Source organism: Saccostrea cucullata, unplaced genomic scaffold, assembly GCF_032062105.1.
Source record: "Saccostrea cucullata isolate Sc308-1 unplaced genomic scaffold, CSIRO_AGI_Scuc_v1 ctg75, whole genome shotgun sequence".
NCBI classification, from domain to species: domain Eukaryota; kingdom Metazoa; phylum Mollusca; class Bivalvia; order Ostreida; family Ostreidae; genus Saccostrea; species Saccostrea cuccullata.
The window spans coordinates 352,702-371,389 of NW_026940114.1; the positions used below are offsets into that span (position 1 = coordinate 352,702).

The window sequence follows — 18,688 nt, forward strand, 5'->3', positions numbered from 1 at the left end:
CAGGGGTTCTTGTGTTAGGGTGGGGCTCTATTGATTATATAGAGAAAATGCAGAAATTGTTTGAAAATCTTCTTCTCTGCTCCTGGGTATTAAATAAACTAACTAAGCACATAGTTATAATGAGCAAGAATGTCTCTTTCAAAATTGTGAATTTCATGGCCCCTGGGTCAGGGGTTCTGGTGTTAGGGTGGGGCTCTGTTGATTATATAGTGAAAATACATTAATTCTTTGAAAATCTTCTTCTCTGCTCCTGGGTATTAAATAAACTAACTAAGTACATAGTTATGATGAGCAAGAATGCCTCTTCCAAAATTGTGAGTTTTATGGCCCCAGGGTAAAGTTTTCTTGTGTTAAGGTGGGGCTCTATTGATTATAGTGAAAATATGTTAAATCTAGTTATGATGAGTAATGGTTCCTTTTTCAAAATTTTGAATGCCATGCTAGTTTAAAACATGAACCAAACTCAATCATTGGAAAGTTGTTGCATGATGCTCAGGTGACCTATAAGGCCCATGGGCCTCTTGACTATCGAAGCTGTCATTTGTCTACGGAATTGTGAGTATGTGCTTTGATGATGATAAAAGTTTCAGGAAAACTTCAGAAGGTTGTGGATCCCAGTTTGATTTAGGAGAATCAAGTGCTCTGTCTTACAGAGCCTGAGCTGGGAAGGTGCCTAAGCCCCTTTGTTCTGAAGTAAAAATTGATCCTTTCTTCACACAGTTTGCTTGACAATGATCCCATAATTCTGGAGTTGAAAATTTAAAAAATATAAACATGCAGGTTTTATTAAAACACATTTGAAAACATTTTAAACCTCTTCTCAACCCTTGTTTAGTAGAGCAAATTTTCACATCAAACAAGTGCTCTGGTAGTGTCTTTCCCTATGACTGCATCATCTACAGAATTCTTGTCTGAGTAGGATTGAATTAAAATTACTCGATGGACCTTATCCAAAAAATTCAACTGCTTAATTGGCCATAATGTGTAGGTTCCATCCAGTCTCAGAAGCATACCTAAATGACCAATACTCCAGTAGTTACTTATAATGAACTTGCTCCAAAATTCTAGACCTATTCACTCATTACTCTCATCTAGACATTTCCAGCATCTGAAGCAAGTGTGTATATCTTTATGTGCATCTTCATCTCTGCAAGTTATCATAGAAAGTTACTGATATTTATGAATGAGACCTGCTCCAAAAAATTTCGTGTGCTCTAAAACTTTAACCATCACTCATCTGAAAAAAAAATAAGTTAGATGCTGGTAGAGTGTTATCTCTAGATTATCATCCATTCAAGTTGGGAATGGAATTGTTCCTAAATCTTACACAGGAATAGAATGCAGCATAAACTTGACTTTTTTTCCAAGATGATCGAGCTAAAAATATTTTGAGCCTTTAAATGGCTGAAGTGCACAAAGAACTTTAAAACATAGGTCTAGGATATATTTAATAATTACCATTGTATAGATACTTTTTTCAACACTAGCTGTCAGACATATTCAAGGAATTCAAATCAATTGTTGCATTATTTTTAACATCGTTGCTTTATGACAAACAAGTATAAACCCATTGATTCATAATGCATATAAAAAAGTGTATGTAAAGAATATTAAAAAAAGAGTCCACATTACACCAACAAAATTCCTACAGAATACATCTATTATTTGCAGTTAATATGTCATCATTCTATGGTAACATCATTCTATGGTACACAAAAGCAACAATCTCTATAAGCAACAATTATTCTCATCCATAACCAGATTTTATATAAAAATTTTGCTACTTGTATATGATATATACTATGTATACAAATTCAAATACAGATAGAATACAATAAGCAAGCTTACAGGTACATGTATGTAGCAGGATGAGGAAAAGTTAGGTTATGATAACACAGAAATCATCAGTGATACAAATTATACAACCTACTCTCTGTTAACATAGTTCACACTGAGATGTCTAATTTGGTAATATAAAGTAATGCTGTTCGTTTTATTTCAAATTAATAAAAGACTACCATAAGACAACTAGTACAACTTTTACAGGCACCTTTATCTGACAAGTATTTTACCACATGTGTAAAAAAAAAAAAATACAAAGCTTTAACAGTTTCACTAAAATCTATATCAACAAAAATTTCAAAAGTGTAGCTTGAATACATTGTGGAAAATAAACATTTTGTTCTTGTTATAAAAAATCATTTAACAAGCAGCACCTTAAACTAACAGGCAGAAAAAGCATGCAAGCGATCCACAAAAAAGTCCATGAATACAAAATTCTTCCTGTAAGAGACCTTCAGCATAAACAGTAAAACTTGACTAATCTGGATGTCTAATCCATAATCTTGCTTAATTTTAAAAACGATCGTCACATGGACTAAGAAAACAAGGTCTTGAATACAAAACATTCATTACAATAATCTTGCTCTATAATCATTTTTAAAAACAAAATTCATTACAAGTGTAAATTTATCAATCAGTGACTTCTGATTTAATAGTAACAAATCTTATAAGGATTTCTAACAAACTATAACAATTAACTACATAAAAAACAAGGTCTTGAATAAAAAACATTCATTACACACTGATATCAGGGGTGCATGCTGTAAAAACAATAAAAACATTGTTTTGCTATTTAACAGAAAATTTTCTATATGACTATTTTTATAAAAACAAAATTTAAACTTTAATATATATACAAGTGTAAATTTATCAATCAATGACTTCTGATTTAACAGTAACAAATCTTATAAGGATTTCTAACAAACTATAACAATTAACTACATAAAAATTTGATAATTAATGAACATGTGTTGTATAAAAATTTATGGTGGCAGAAAATTTCAAAAATATTTAAGGAAATTCTTTTCTTCATTAGCACTCAGTATTACAATATTAAATAATATAAAGAACTCTTAGAAAATTATTTCAAAATAACATATAAGTTTCATAAAAAAATTATACATGTTCAAGTACATAGACTGATGCATTGAAATGGTGACAATAATTAATACTTTCAAATATAGAAAATTAAAGCTGTTTTTCAACGAATTTATCATATTCCAAGGAACAGGAAGAGCATGCATAGTTTAAAAAAAAATACTGTATTCCAAATAAATGTATAAGTAAACCAATTATAGGGATTGTCAAGGACAGCAGAATTTGCTTGGTTACTTTCAGTTTTGGTTATGTCCACTTATTTGCTCTTTTTTTCAAGCAGTGGATGATTACATATACATGTAACTTTATTGTAAGCACAAATTTGTAAATAACTATGTTTGCTTTCATGAAGTTTTATTGTATTGCATGCTTTGATTGGCATTTTTTTTACTGGTAGCATAAACCACCCTCTATTTAACATTTTTTTGCATTACCGGTATACAAAATTTTCCATTTTCATACAAGAAAAATTTCCCATTGTGATTTAATTTGTTTAAATAATGGCCACAAACATATACATTTATCTTGGATATGCACTATAGAAAGCATTTTGAATGCATAAAACTATCATTTCATTTATTTTTAAAAGCAATCAAGATGTAAAAAAAAAAATATCTTATGCAAATTAAACCAGGTTTCAATCAATCAAACATTTAACGTCTAAGATTCATAAGACAGTTTTATCAAAAATTGGATGTAAAAAAAATATTGCATCTATCTCATCCAAAACCAGGTTTCAATCAATCAATCAAACATTTAACCTCTTAGATTCATAAGACAGTTTTATAAAAAAAAATTGTGCTGTACGAAATGATATATATAATATAAAAAAAAAGAAGTTGCTATATCAATCATGTAGCCTACATTTAAATAACATTGAATAAAAAAGAGTTCCAACCACAGCCTAAAGAATATATAAATCATCAGATCCCTGTTTTAATACTGATTTTTCTAAAACATGCTAATCTACAACAATTATCAATAAATTGTAAAAATCATTCAAAGATTAATAAAGGCCTCTACATAACTGAGAATATCCACAGTCTGTATTTAACCCACTATTAAGGGCCACTCAGTCCTTCTTTGTTCCGTAGACAGTTTGATGTTTGTTTACGATGGCATCGACAATAGATGGATCAAACAGCGTGGAAGTGTCTCCGAGCTCGTCAGGTTTATCTGCCGCGATCTTCCTCAGTATTCTCCTCATGATCTTACCAGATCTTGTCTTAGGAAGCCCAGGAGTGAACTGAAATTCATTTTTTATGATTGAATGGATATCGAAATAACTAACAGTATATAATCAAGCTCATAAGTCCTAGAGTGACAATTGAATCAAATCATATTTCAAAGTCCTACTTCTGAATAAATACTTGTAGATATTGACCTTCGTATTATATATACCCAAATAATTATTTTTAACACCGGAGAATATCTACCAGAATTTTATCTGGCTGTGCGAATGAAGAAATCCTGGTCTTCACCATGACTCTCATTTCCTCCGCTAACTTGTCATCAGCCTTGTGAGACTCACCCTTCAGAACCACAAACGCATAAATACCTAAAACGAAAAACACTACCTCACATTCACAAACACAAAAATATACAAAACAATTATATTGCAATCGTTACAACAAATTCTTATGATGGAATATTCTCCACTCTAGATTTTGATCTTAGCCTTATTTCAGACCTGCCTACCCTTTTCATTGCAAGGGTGTAATTTCCGTAAATTTTTGGTGGAATTTTAGAGGTAAAAGCGTAATCAATCATGTTTTCCTCATTTGTTGTTTTTACTATTATTCATGTACTTTATTTCTTTCAAACAACCAACATTGTACATTACTAAGCAAAGATGGCATAAAATTTTCTTTTTCGAATCATCTTTTGGCAAAAAATGTAAAATTCCAATATCCTATATCAAACTCAATTCAACCCTACATCCTTAATGAAGACTTTGGTCAATTTGTATCAAGTCATTTAATTGCAGGCTTGCGTTTGCAAGTTTACACAAATCGTTCATTATAACCTTGTACTACATCTTTTTAACACTCGCATTTCTCTATAGCAATGTTAAAATAAACTAAGTTGAGCATAAAAATTGCTGTCCTTATTGCAATATCATTCAATAGTTAACGTAAGTAGTGCCCTCTCGTCTTCTTTCGAATCTTCGCCGTACCAGTTTGCTTGTAACTACTAACACAAAAATTTTCATACAAAACTCATTTAACTCTAAATCATAAAGAATTTTAAACCAAAATATCAAAAGCATAAAATTAATATCAGTGGCGTAATGGAATTTCGTGGTTAAAAGTGGAAAAATTACGCCAAAAGCGGAAGGGTAGGCAGGTCTTATTTGAATTATTTCCCTTTGACTACTTGCCTTCTCCCTTGACGTCATGAGGATACCCTACAACAGCTGATTCTGCTATTTCTTCCTGGTCATCCTTTATAGAAATGAAGAGTTTTAAAATTAAAACACAGCAAAATAAACAGCTTCTCTGACTCATATAACATACTAGTAATCTGACCAAGTCTATATGGAGCAAAAAGAGCTTGTGATTAAAATACTGAAAATTTTTTTATGAGCAGTTTCTTCCTAATTGTGCTAAATGCAATAAGTAAGAAACTAATAGTAAGGTTAAGTCATAAGGAAGGTCAAAGTCAGGAAATAATGCATGTCATTTTTCCCTTTGTAACAGTGTACCAGTAATACGAAAATATCTTTAAAAGTTTTCTTTGAAACAGAAGTGTGATGAACAAACAGTTATGGGAAGAATGGACATAAAGATAATAAATACCTTTGCATCAAGGAGGAACACAAAAACTTAAAAATTAATTAAACAGCACCTCGAGTCATTAAACATACCAATACATCCTCAATTTCAGCTGTACCCAGCCTGTGTCCGCTAATATTCAGAACATCGTCCATCCGTCCTGTTATCTGATAGTGCCCATCAGCTGTTCTCCTGGCTCCATCTCCACTGAAGTAATATCCTATAAATAGCAATAAATAATGATAAAAAAAGAGAAAGGAAGAATGTATAGGGAATGTACAGGGGGAATTATGGGTAATCATGATACCTGGGTATGGATTATAATAGGTGTCCAGAAATCGCTTGTGGTCACCATAAATTGTCCGGGCCATTCCTGGCCACACTGACTTGATACACAGGGCACCTTTAGCATCATTGCCAGCTACTTCTTTTCCCTAGTTATTACAAAAATGTTTGTTAACTTAATGATTATAACATCAGAGGACAATTAGCAAAAGAATTACAGGAAAACATCAGATTGTTAGTTCAGTACTCCCTAATGGAATAAATTATCTCTCTTAAATTTTCACAAAATATAGTGTTTAACAATTTAAGCAGGAAGAAACTTAAACAATACAAAAATTCATGTAAACACTGGTGTACAAATATATCCTACATTCTGATCCAATAGTACAGGAGCAATTCCATAAAAAGGCCTCATTGGCATGGCTGCCAGGATTGGGGCCCCCGCCTCTGAGGGGCGGGGCGTGATGCAGATTCCACCGGTCTCTGTCTGCCACCACGTGTCCACCACATCACATCTCCCCTCCCCCACCACATCGCGGTACCACTCAAAGGCTTCATGGTTCAGTGGCTCCCCAACTGAAAAAATTAGGAGAAATATAGACAATGAATATGTTTTGACATAAAAGCAATATCCATATGCATGTAAATATTTAAATTAACCAGAGGTTCTTTTTTAATTAGTAAGAGACTTAATAAAATAAGAAGCAAGAAAATATCAATATAATCAATTTCTTACCACATCCTAGAACATATCAGTATTTGTAGAGCTGTGGGGGCCAGGTACATATTCACACTTGTAACTTGTTAAGTAACACATATATACTTTTGTAATTTAGAGATCATGGCGGTATAACGAATTTGGCGATGAATTGAATTTTCCATCTTTTAGGAAATAAGACACAGAGTTATCGTTCTTAGAAATACCATTTAGCGTTTCTATTCTTATTATCACATGTACATGTATATATAAACATATTTCTAAATTTGAAAATACTTCAAGTAATTTTTTTAATACAATAAAACAATATACAGTTGAAATTAAGACAAGTAAATGTGTATGCATGTACGTTTTGAAAAAAAAATGCCCGTCGTGATATATAGCCACATCCAAAATAGCTTCCTGAATAAATTCATTGTTTATGAAATCATTGTTAATGAAACTCACAATTTCTGACTTATAATTATTTTTTAAGCAAACTTTGCATTGTTTTAAAAGCAGAGATCATCAAAATAATATCGTTATCGGCGTACTTTAATTTACAACGACCGCTTTCGTGGCGAAGCGTTGACTTATAAATTATTTTATTAAACAGAAAACAAAATTATTCTAACAGTTCATGTTAAAATTATTGTTAATTTAATTTACTTAATTGCATGAACCTTGACTGGCTTTGAATGCTTTAAAACAGGGATTGCGTCAACCAATTAGCCGCGCTTCACTGACCACATGCACCTGTCTCTCGAGATAATTGACACTTAAAAATGGACGTTTGTTGTGAAAACAGGGTATCTGCGAATTTGGCGTTATAAAGAGAATTTTATATGGAAAAACGTTCTTGGGAAATCAGTGCGAAAACACATGGCATTTGAATATACAGTAAAACTTGTCTAATCTGACCATCACTGGTTCCAGAGATATTTGCCGGATTAGACAACAATTTGGATTAAAAAACATTTTGTACAATTGAAATAACTGAAATATAGGATTGTCCTTTGATAAATTTTAAAGATAAACCAATCTGTTTTAAAAATTTTTAGTGAATTGATTTTAAAATTTTCTATCAATTGTCGCCAATGTGCTGCCTTCAGCGACAATTTTTTGATAGCCGGCATCTATCATAACAACACTACTAAGTGAAGATGGAACCAATACATGAAGTTTACACTGTCATAAAATATCAACTGTATAATGTCATTTTTATTTACTTTTTGCCCATTTTCACTGACCTGCATCAGGGTAAATTGGGGTACTTTCAAAGAGGACTGTGGTGGCTCCATTAAGTAGCGGTCCATACACCACGTAACTGTGTCCGGTGATCCAGCCAATGTCTGCCACACACCCAAATCTCTCTCCAACTTTGTAGTCAAATACATGCTGTCAAAACAAAGTCAATCATTTTATACAATGTCTGCCACACACCCAAATCTCTCTCCAACTTTGTAGTCAAATACATGAGGCAAAACAAAGTCAATCATTTTATACAATGTCTGCCACACACCCAAATCTCTCCCCAAATCTGTAGTAAAATATATGCATGCTTTCAAAATAAAGTTAATTTCAGTACAGAGAAAATAGTTATGTGCTCAAAATCTAAATTTCAATGAAATCGTTCAACAAGCTCTATACACTCTGTATATTGGTATAATGGGTGAATATTAAGTTCAAATGTGATAAATGCTTAAAACTAGTGAGACCCAGGTCATCTCATGCATTCAGTTATAAACATTTACCTGTTCCAGTAAATGTATTAATGTTTTTGTGTAAAGAGTGAGGGGAGCAATGATATAAGGTACAGTTAGAAAGTTACCTTCTGAGTCATCAGAGCATACAACAGGTACCCAGCAGTGGAATGGGCAATGCCTTTGGGTTTTCCTGTTGACCCTGAGGTGTACAACATAAACAAGTAATCTTCACTCTCCATTTTCTCTGGCTCACAAATATCTGACTCCTTGGCCATTTCCTGAGGAGAAAACAAATCTGCATTTTATGTATTTATTTGTACTCACATTGTGAGTACATTTCAGCACAACATGCATAGTTTGACTTTCACAGTTTAAATAATTGTTTCATAATTCCTGTCCAGTAAAGCTGGAAATAATCTATTACAAACTTATGTTATTCTAAATTAGAATTAAAGGGTATACAAAAAGTAAAGATTCTTTTATTTTAGGGGATAATTGTTCAATATCAATACCTGTATCAAATAAATTAAAACTTTTATAACTATAAATTCAGTCTGCCTTTTCAACCATGAAATCAGATCACTAAAAACCAGTATTTTTTCCTCAGATGAAGGCCCCATGATAATAATTGATTTTATAGCATACAAATAAATTGTTATATATCAATCAGAATACATACTTCGTCCAAGGAGAAGTCATTCTTGCCTAATGATCCATTTCCTGTCCGCTGATAAACAAACACTCGTTTGACACAGGGACACTGAGATACCGCTTCATCCACAGTTTTCTTTAGCGGAATGGATCGACCTCCACGTACACCCTCATCTGCAGTGATCACTGTCTCTGCATCGGCTAAAAGGAATAAATGACAAGAGTACAAATTAACAGATCATATCACTATCAAAGAAAAAAGTTACCTTAACAAAACTGAAGCAGGTTATTAAACCGACATTAAAGGTTTCCATTTCAGGATAGAAGTAAGCAAATCAGTAAGCAAAATCTACCATCCAGGATTCTGCCTGCCAATGCCTCAGCACTGAATCCTGCAAACACAACACTGTGGACTGCCCCTATCCTGGCACATGCCAACATGGCCGCGATGGCAACAGGGGAGGTGGGCAGATAGATGGCAACTCTGTCTCCTTTCTTCACTCCATGGTTCTTCAGCATGTTGGCGATTCTGTTCACCATTTGCGATAGTTGCCTGTTGGAAATGAGAAAAAAAATTGTGAATATAAAGACTTTCAGCACTGAATATACGTTTAACTCAACTCAAGATTGACAGAGAATCTATTTCAGAACTCAAGACTGACCATGCTGACAGTGAATCTATTTCCTAGCTCAAGACTGACAAAAGATCTATTTAAGAACTAAAGACTGACAGTAAAACTATTTTGGTTCTCAAGACTGACAGTGAAAGTATTTCAGTACTGGAGACTGACAGATGATCTATTTCCGTATTCGATACTATCTTGTATGTGACTATTTCTGTATTCGATACTAACTTGTATGTGACCATTTCCATAATCGATACTAACTTGTATGTGACTATTTCCGTAATCGATACTAACTTGTATGTGACATGCTCCTCTGTGCCTGGCTCGTCTTTCTCCCAAATCAAAGCATCAGAATCTCCAAGACTGTCAAGATGCCGATCAACACAATTCACTGAAAAAGTCATATTTCACATTGACTTTGATAATTTGATTATTTATTTTATTTTTTATTTTACCAGATTTATATAGCCCTTTTTTCATGGAAATGTTCAAAAGTGCTTTACAACAAACAAGATATAGCAATACAATACAGTGATACAAATCGAAATCCAAATTAAAAACAATAACTCTAACTAAGAATAACATATACAAATGTATATTCAAAATTTACCAGTCATAAAAAGCTAATAAGACTATAAGAATTAATTAAGCACAGATATAACATATAAAATAAGATTAAAGCTGCTTAATACAAGTTTCGATGAGTTTGTAATAAAGAATTTATATTCCTTTAAAACAGAAAATTAAAAGAACAAATAAAACTTAGGTTAACAAGATGTGTTTTTGAAACACTATGTGCCCGGCGGCAACAAAGGTGAAAAAAGCTATTTTTAGCATATAGGTCACAGTCAAGATCACAAGGTCATTGACCTTGGTGTCATTTGAAAGAACTTGATTAGTGGAGTAAGCTTATCAAATATGAAGTTTCTATCTTTCATGGTTCAAAAGTTATGGTGAAGGTTAAAATTTGGAGAAAAAAAGCTATTTTTAGCATATAGGCCACAGTCAAGATCACAAGGTCATTGACCTTGTTGTCATTTGAAAGAGCTTAATAAGTGGAGTATGCTTACTTAATATAAAGTCTCTATCTTTCGTGGTTCAAAAGTTATGGCGATGGATAAAGTTTGCAGACAAACAGACAAACAAACAAACAGACAAAAAGACAGACAGGACAAAAACAATATATGCCTCGGATCTATCGATCCGGGCGCATAAAAAGTTTGCATGAAAAACATAGTAGAAAGTTAAAACTTCAAAAACCAGAAGTCTCTGTCGAGACTGTAGCTCTACTGGTTTGTACTTATCAAAAACCATTGCACTATTTTAAGTTTCTTTGTGTAGTCTACTTGTGTGCCAACTTATTTTGAAATCAAACTAAAACTGTAGAAGGAGTAGCGTTTTAAAGGAATTTAACGGAAAATTCTATTTCTAGTAACCATGGCAACACCGTTCATCGAAATCAAAAACCGATGCACTATTCTATGTATCTTAGTGTAGTCTACTTGTGTGCCAAGTTAAATTGAAATCAGACCAAAACTGTAGAAGGAGTAGCATTTCAAAGGAATTTCACAGAAAATTCTATTTTTAGTAACCATGGCAACATCGTTCATCGAAATTAAAAACCGATGCACTTTGTATCTTAGTGTAGTCTACTTGTGTGCCACGTTATACTGAAATCAGACCAAAGCTGTAGAAGGAGTAGCGTTTTTAAGGAATTTCACAGAAAATTCTATTTTTAGTAACCATGGCAACACCGTTCATCGAAATCAAAAACCGATGCACTATTCTATGTATCTTACTGTAGTCTACTTGTGTGCCAAGTTAAATTGAAATCAGACCAAAACTGTAGAAGGAGTAGCGTTTTAAAGGAATTTCACAGAAAATTCTATTTTTAGTAACCATGGCAACACCGTTCACCGAAATCAAAAACCGATGCACTATTCTTTGTATCTTAGTGTAGTCTACTTGTGTGCCAAGTTAAATTGAAATCAGACCAAAACTGTAGAAGGAGTAGCGTTTTTAAGGAATTTCACAGAAAATTCTATTTTTAGTAACCATGGCAACACCGTTCATCGAAATCAAAAATCAATGCACTATTCTATGTATCTTACTGTAGTCTACTTGTGTGCCAAGTTAAATTGAAATCAGACCAAAACTGTAGAAGGAGTAGCGTTTTAAAGGAATTTCACAGAAAATTCTATTTTTAGTAACTATGGCAACACCGTTCATCGAAATCAAAAACCGATGCACTATTCCATGTATCTTAGTGTAGTCTACTTGTGTGCCAAGTTATATTGAAATCAGACCAAAACTGTAGAAGGAGTAGCGTTTTTAAGGAATTTCACAGAAAATTCTATTTTTAGTAACCATGGCAACACCGTTCATCGAAATCAAAAACTGATGCACTATTTTATGTATCTTAGTGTAGTCTACTTGTGTGCCAAGTTAAATTGAAATCAGACCAAACCTGTAGAAGGAGTAGCGTTTTTAAGGAATTTCACAGAAAATTCTATTTTTAGTAACCATGGCAACACCGTTCATCGAAATCAAAAACTGATGCACTATTCTATGTATCTTAGTGTAGTCTACTTGTGTGCCAAGTTATATTGAAATCAGACCAAAACTGTAGAAGGAGTAGCGTTTTAAAGGAATTTCACAGAAAATTCTATTTTTAGTAACTATGGCAACATAAAATGTAGGTCATCGAAATCAAAAACCGATGCACTATTCTATGTATCTTAGTGTAGTCTACTTGTGTGCCAAGTTATATTGAAATCAGACCAAAACTGTAGAAGGAGTAGCGTTTTTAAGGAATTTCACAGAAAATTCTATTTTTAGTAACCATGGCAACACCGTTCATCGAAATCAAAAATCGATGCACTATTCTATGTATCTTAGTGTAGTCTACTTGTGTGCCAAGTAATATTGGAATCAGACTTAAATTGTAGGAGGAGTAGCGTTTTGAAATATTGTTTACAGACAGACAGACGGACGGACGCCGGACGCATTACTATCGCATAAGCTCTTCTGGTCTCTGACCAGTAGAGCTAAAAATAAATGCGCTGATGTGTAAATAGGAGGTTTTGACACTCATGAACATGTTTTAAACAATCAAACTAAAATATTAAAATTTTGAAAAAAATATACAGTCAAAATGTTATCTTGAACCTGATGGGACTGAGAAAAAAACTGAGAGATATCTGAGATTTCGAGATATCGAAGGTAAAATACTTAAAGAATACGGTATGGACTTCCAAATCACTTTGATATATCCATGGTATTCGAGATATCAGAGTTTGAGATACCGAAGTTCAACTGTATTATATAAACCCTTTATTTAAACTCAAGCATTTTCTTCATGTTCTAATTTAATCTTGTTCTCTTGATCGAATCATAGAATATCTCTTTTTTTCTCAGTCCATGGTTTGGCCGTATCTAATGAAATGTTGAATTCCCTATGAGGTGATTTATGCACGAGGGGCAAAACATGAACAAGCATGAATGTACACTACTTTAGATTGCTGAAATAAGTGAGGAGAAATTTATATGCATAACAAAAAACATTGATAAATCACCTGACTGAATTAGGTGATTTAAAAAAAATTCTTTTATTATTTATCATGTTTATAAGGACAAGCTAGTCTAGGATCAAAGTACACAGTCTAAGCTTAGATAAATCACTAGGAAGTATTAAAAAAATATAACCCATTACCAGTATTTTCTGGTATTTAAATATTCAGGCTCAAAGTCTAATTCATAAAATTTATAAACTTTGTAATTCACGTAAAATTTGTTAAACAGAAACTATAATTCTACAAGTAAATGTTATATGAAAATTTATACTATGCACTTGTATCAGCTAGGTTATCACTATTTGATTAATAGGGCTGGAAAAAATGATTATTTTTTACTGCTCAAAATGTTATTTTTAAGCCAATATAATATTGCCTAATTATAACCCCTGCTTGAAAAGCGGGAGGGTATATGGTATGTCCGTCTAGCTGTCCATACATCCATCCGTCTGTCTGTTACGCTTTGGGGTACCCATCTCTTATCCGCAACACCTTTCATATCACTGAATGAAAGAACTTTATTCGGTAATAACCAATATTTGCCCCCCAAATCAAACTTTGATGGAGATATATTTAATTAAGTTCTTGAACAGGGGAGTACATGTTGACTTCAAAGCACTGAATATTTTCATAAGTAATGACGCCATATGTACGTAATGACGTCACAAACATGACGTATATTTTCGTTTTTTATGAATTTTACAGAAAAATGTACATATTTCGTCGATATTTTGAGTAAAAGTCACCGAGTGCATGTGTGTTCAGGATCAATATTTTGATATAATGTGTAGAATGATAATATCAATGAAATATGTCAATATTGTTCCTGAACAAACTTGCGCTCTATAAATTTAAAAGATAAAATTGTTGAAATTTTGTCCATTTTGTCCTCTTTCTGAAAAAAGGATATAAATCAGACTAGTTTGTGACGTCATAAAAACAAAAACTGTGAATACACTGCTTTGACACTATAATATTTTCTGTTAATTTGTATTTCTCATACAATTTATTGAATTCAGCACATTTCAGGAAGTTTTCAAAATTTGACTTTTGTGGGGGCAAATATATGCAATATACCGCATATAGTTCTTTGATGAAACTTTCACAGAATCTTTATTACATATTGCCATTGTGCACCTCCTATTTTACTTTTTGATTCAACACATATTTTGGGTTTACCAAAGCAAAACATGGACACTGCCATTAAACTCCTATGGGAGGTGGGATGTATCATTTAGTGAGCTCATTGCTCACACTACCTCTAGTTTAACATATATATGATGAAAATTTATGCACATGTATACCAGTACTTATTCGCACTTGATCATCTGCATTGACATCTATGAAAATTATAAACTTATTTAAGGTAATAGTTAGGTACTGAACAAAACTTCCTAAATAGAAATTGGAATGTTTGTAAAATAATGTCACAAGCAACATCCCACGTCAACATTTATACCTTAATTCATTTCTGTTATGCAACATCATAGAGATATCTATATAAGAATGCATGCTAAGTTTGCTCTCCGTATTAAAACATGGATAAAATTAATATGTGCATCATCTTAAGCCTAGCTGTAGCATCAATTCTGGTAGTGAAAACTCTATGTAAGAGTAAATGTGAGGCAACTGGAATATTGTTTGTTTGTGGAATCTCAGTTTATATATTCGCATTCGAAAGATCAGTCTCCAAGTCCCCCAGTGGGATTTGATTGATTGATTGATTTTATACAGTGGGATTTGAACATGCAACATAAGGATCAGCTCCTTAATCCGCGATTTAAGAGCAGATGCTCTAACCACTGTGCCATATTGGCAACCAATTGCAATTTTACCCTACTGGGAATTGTTCAGACTAACAATTTTAACCATCTTTTCAAGCTATGGTCCAGAGTTTGTTCATAGCCCTTTCCTACCGGCCAAAATTGGAGAGGATCATACATAAATTGGCCATGATTTGTGATTATGATCGAGTTAATAAAGATAATGATATCCATAAAAGGTAGCATTACAAGCATTGTTTAAAGTATGAATTAAGTACTGTTAGCTCTTAACCTTTCATCCCTGTGTGAATTTATGACATTTATTATTAATTACTGTTGACCCCTTAATTCTTTTCCTACTTTCTAATAGTAATTTGTGAACTCCATAATTTTTATCAATTGCATAGTTTACTTATATCTTTGTTTACCCTGCAATTTTCATGTTATTCAAAACCCTTGAAGGGACCTGAACATAGTTGCATATTGCCCTTTAATTTACAATTTTTTATCAGATTCAATTTCAGATTATTATGAAGTGAAGGTGACATAAAAATTCTTAATTAACACATTTTCATAATAATTCAATGTGAAATACTCTGGCAACACGTTAGTCGTGATATAATACTGAAAATATAATTATTTAAACCTCTATTCTGTGTCTAAGCCCCTTTGCGGCGTTAATATTGTAATTTTGTGCCAATTACCTGATGCATTCAGCTGGCCTCCCAAAAACCATCGTATATGCCCCTTTCTAATATCACAGTCCTTAACAGTTTCAAAATCCCTAGCCCATTGTAATCGAGATCTGGCGAGAGTGCTCCAAAACCTATCGGGATTCTCCAAGCTGAAGTTATAAATTTGGTCATGACCCCGCAGGTTTTGGTCATTCTGAAATTCGGGGAATTTCGTTGTCAGCTGTCGTTGCTGCAGCCAGTGGATGCATGCTGCTGTCCTCGCGATATCTTTTGCACTGTAAGGACGTACAAAATATTTGCTCAAAAGAAATCTGTACTTCTTTGTGCAAGCCATTTGAGTTTCACTACCTCTGCAAACTGGACAGCGATAACTTCAGTCACGTGACTTTTTGACCATATATATAAATTACTGTTACAGACTAAAAATCCATGTAATCCAATGTCTTAAAATTACGTATTAATAACAGGGTACAATGTTAAACATGTCAAAAAAAGTTGACAAAGTTTTTAGTACATTTTTATGATTTTACGCACTTGACATTGTTTTTTCCAAAGCGAAAGTAGATCACATGATAAGGCTGCGGTCACATGATTTGAAGGAAAGGTATAATGCCCTGATAGTATAATGCCCTGATTGACCTGATTACATATGTATACTGAAATAAAGAGTTTTTATGTGCATAAACAATGTTATTTTTAATGGAAATTGTTAATATCATTATTTTCTATAAGAATCATGAAGAAAATGCTAAATAAAATATTTTTATTAAGTTTTATTTGACAGGGAAAATTGACAGGGGTATAATGTCCTGATTTTAGGGTATAATGACCTGATGACCTGATAGTATAAAAACTTCTAATAAACCCAACTTAGCAAAACTTAAAATTTACAATTTGATTTTATACCTTTTAAGGATCATATATAAAAGTAGTTTAATTCAGTGTGGGCTTAATTATCTATTGTATATTGTTGGAAATCGCTTTTGAAGTTTGCAACGGGTATAATGTCCTGATTTCTGAATGCCCTGATAATGCCGATTGACCTGATTTACATGTAAATGTGTGATTTAATTAATTGCTTGATAATCTTAAGTTATATAATCTTAATGTAGATATTAGAAAAAAAATATTTGAAAAAATATATAGTGAATTTTTTAGAAAGAAATAAAGGCATATACAAATGAAGCATATTGATAGCATCATGTAAAACATGCTTGCATGTGATAATAAATTATTGGTGGAATTATTCATAATATTTGATGATTCTGTACTGGAACTTACAGTCTATGTACTTTTAAAGGAAAATTATTTTAAGAATTTTATTATAATAGTAAAAAAAAGTTGATGACCTAGTTGTTGATATTTTGAAATGACCCGATACATAATCTGATGACCTAATATTTTGGAATGACTTGATTGTTGAATATCTTTTTATAAATAAATTAAAGCTGATTTTTTAAAAATCATTATTGGTTTCAATCGAAGAAAAATTTGCATTTTTAAATAACCAGATCTCATTTTCCACACATCCCAAAACTTGCTATTTCACTGAAGAAAAAAAAACTTTTTATTTTCAAATGATCCCATATGTTAAACGACACAAAAAAGAAAAAAAAAACAGTAAATTGTCCTAAATCAAAAATTTGGGAAGGGGTGGGGTGGGGCGGGTTGTTTAACCTACGCCCCAATGTTCAATTCCTTTGTTATATTTCAATCTTTACCAACCCAACCCCCCAACCCCCCTCCCCGTTCCAACACCTATGTTTCTTAAACAAAATTTTTAATGTAATTTAATTTAAAAATACCTAAATAGAACAATTTAAATTGAAAAAAAATAAATTTTGAAATGCCGTGATATTTTGATTAATCAATGTTCATAATATAAATTTTAGTTAATGATAAAACAATTTTTAATGAACCAATAATTTTGTTTCTACTTGTAGTTATAGACATATCAAAATCTTATCAAAAGTATATAAATTCAAAAGTTTTATTATTATTGTTAAATTTGTCTTTAATATAATATTTAAAGGATAAATAAGAGAGTTACGAGTCTATGAGGTGTGTTTATGAAGTATGAGGTCAGCAGAACATGGTTGACTGGGAATACACAGGTGATAATTACAGAAGCCATAAATGGGATATACCCCCAGGTAGTAAAGGGGATATGTATGGCCTCTATGTTCTCTTTGACACTATCAGACAGAATAAAAACATAAAAAACAAGCAATTTTTGAATATCAAAACTGTTTTTTTTTTTATTGATCAATTTGCCATAGAATATTGCAGATGAATATTGGCATATGATCATATACATGTACGTGTTCAAAGAAGTTTGCATCCCTATCAAATTTACAAAAAAGTAAATAATAATAATTTTTTTTTTTAAGTAGTACATAGATATTACATAATTTTCATATTTACTGAAAATTTTCGTGATTCTTTTTATCCTACTTGAAATTATATCCCCAAGATATTTCATTCATTCGACATATTATTTAATAATAAAAATTACTTTAGTAGTAAACTGACTGTTTGTAAGTTTTGAAAATACAAATAAATACAAATATTAAGAAAAAAAATAAATTAAATTTCTTCCTCAAAGTTTTAAAACATTTATTTCCTCCAGGTATATTTAAAACATTTGCATTTTTTCTTGCATTTGGAAATTGACATTTGCCTACCATGCAGTCTCTCATAAATTTTGTTCATTAAAAAATCGAAGTTCATTAATTTTTTCAAAGCTTTCAAAGTTACTTCAAAGATTTTTATTGTGCCCAAAAAACCTTAGCACAGCAAAAATGCATGACAATGAGTTCTACAATAAAATGCATGATATTGTGTATTATACATTTTGTGGTCTTAAAAATATGAATCAGAATTAAAGAGACATGTACACCTTGACAGTTTTAAAATTATTTTTCCATATATTTACCATTCAAAAATTTATTTAAATGGAATGAAGACTGAAATAAAAGA

At 32.1% G+C, this 18,688-nt stretch overlaps 1 protein-coding gene across 1 annotated transcript; it reads right to left on the reverse strand.

Moving 5' to 3' along the window:
* Positions 1-3,567: 3,567 nt before the first annotated feature.
* LOC134254824 (acetyl-coenzyme A synthetase 2-like, mitochondrial) lies at positions 3,568-16,246 on the reverse strand. Its single transcript, XM_062737355.1, is given in 13 exon segments — positions 3,568-4,186; positions 4,377-4,498; positions 5,321-5,384; positions 5,807-5,934; positions 6,022-6,148; positions 6,370-6,626; positions 6,740-6,799; positions 7,926-8,094; positions 8,528-8,680; positions 9,082-9,254; positions 9,407-9,606; positions 9,974-10,070; positions 15,719-16,246. Coding segments are annotated over 13 exon segments (2,049 nt in total). The 5' UTR covers positions 16,044-16,246; the 3' UTR covers positions 3,568-4,012.
* Between the last annotated feature and the right edge of the window lie 2,442 nt (positions 16,247-18,688).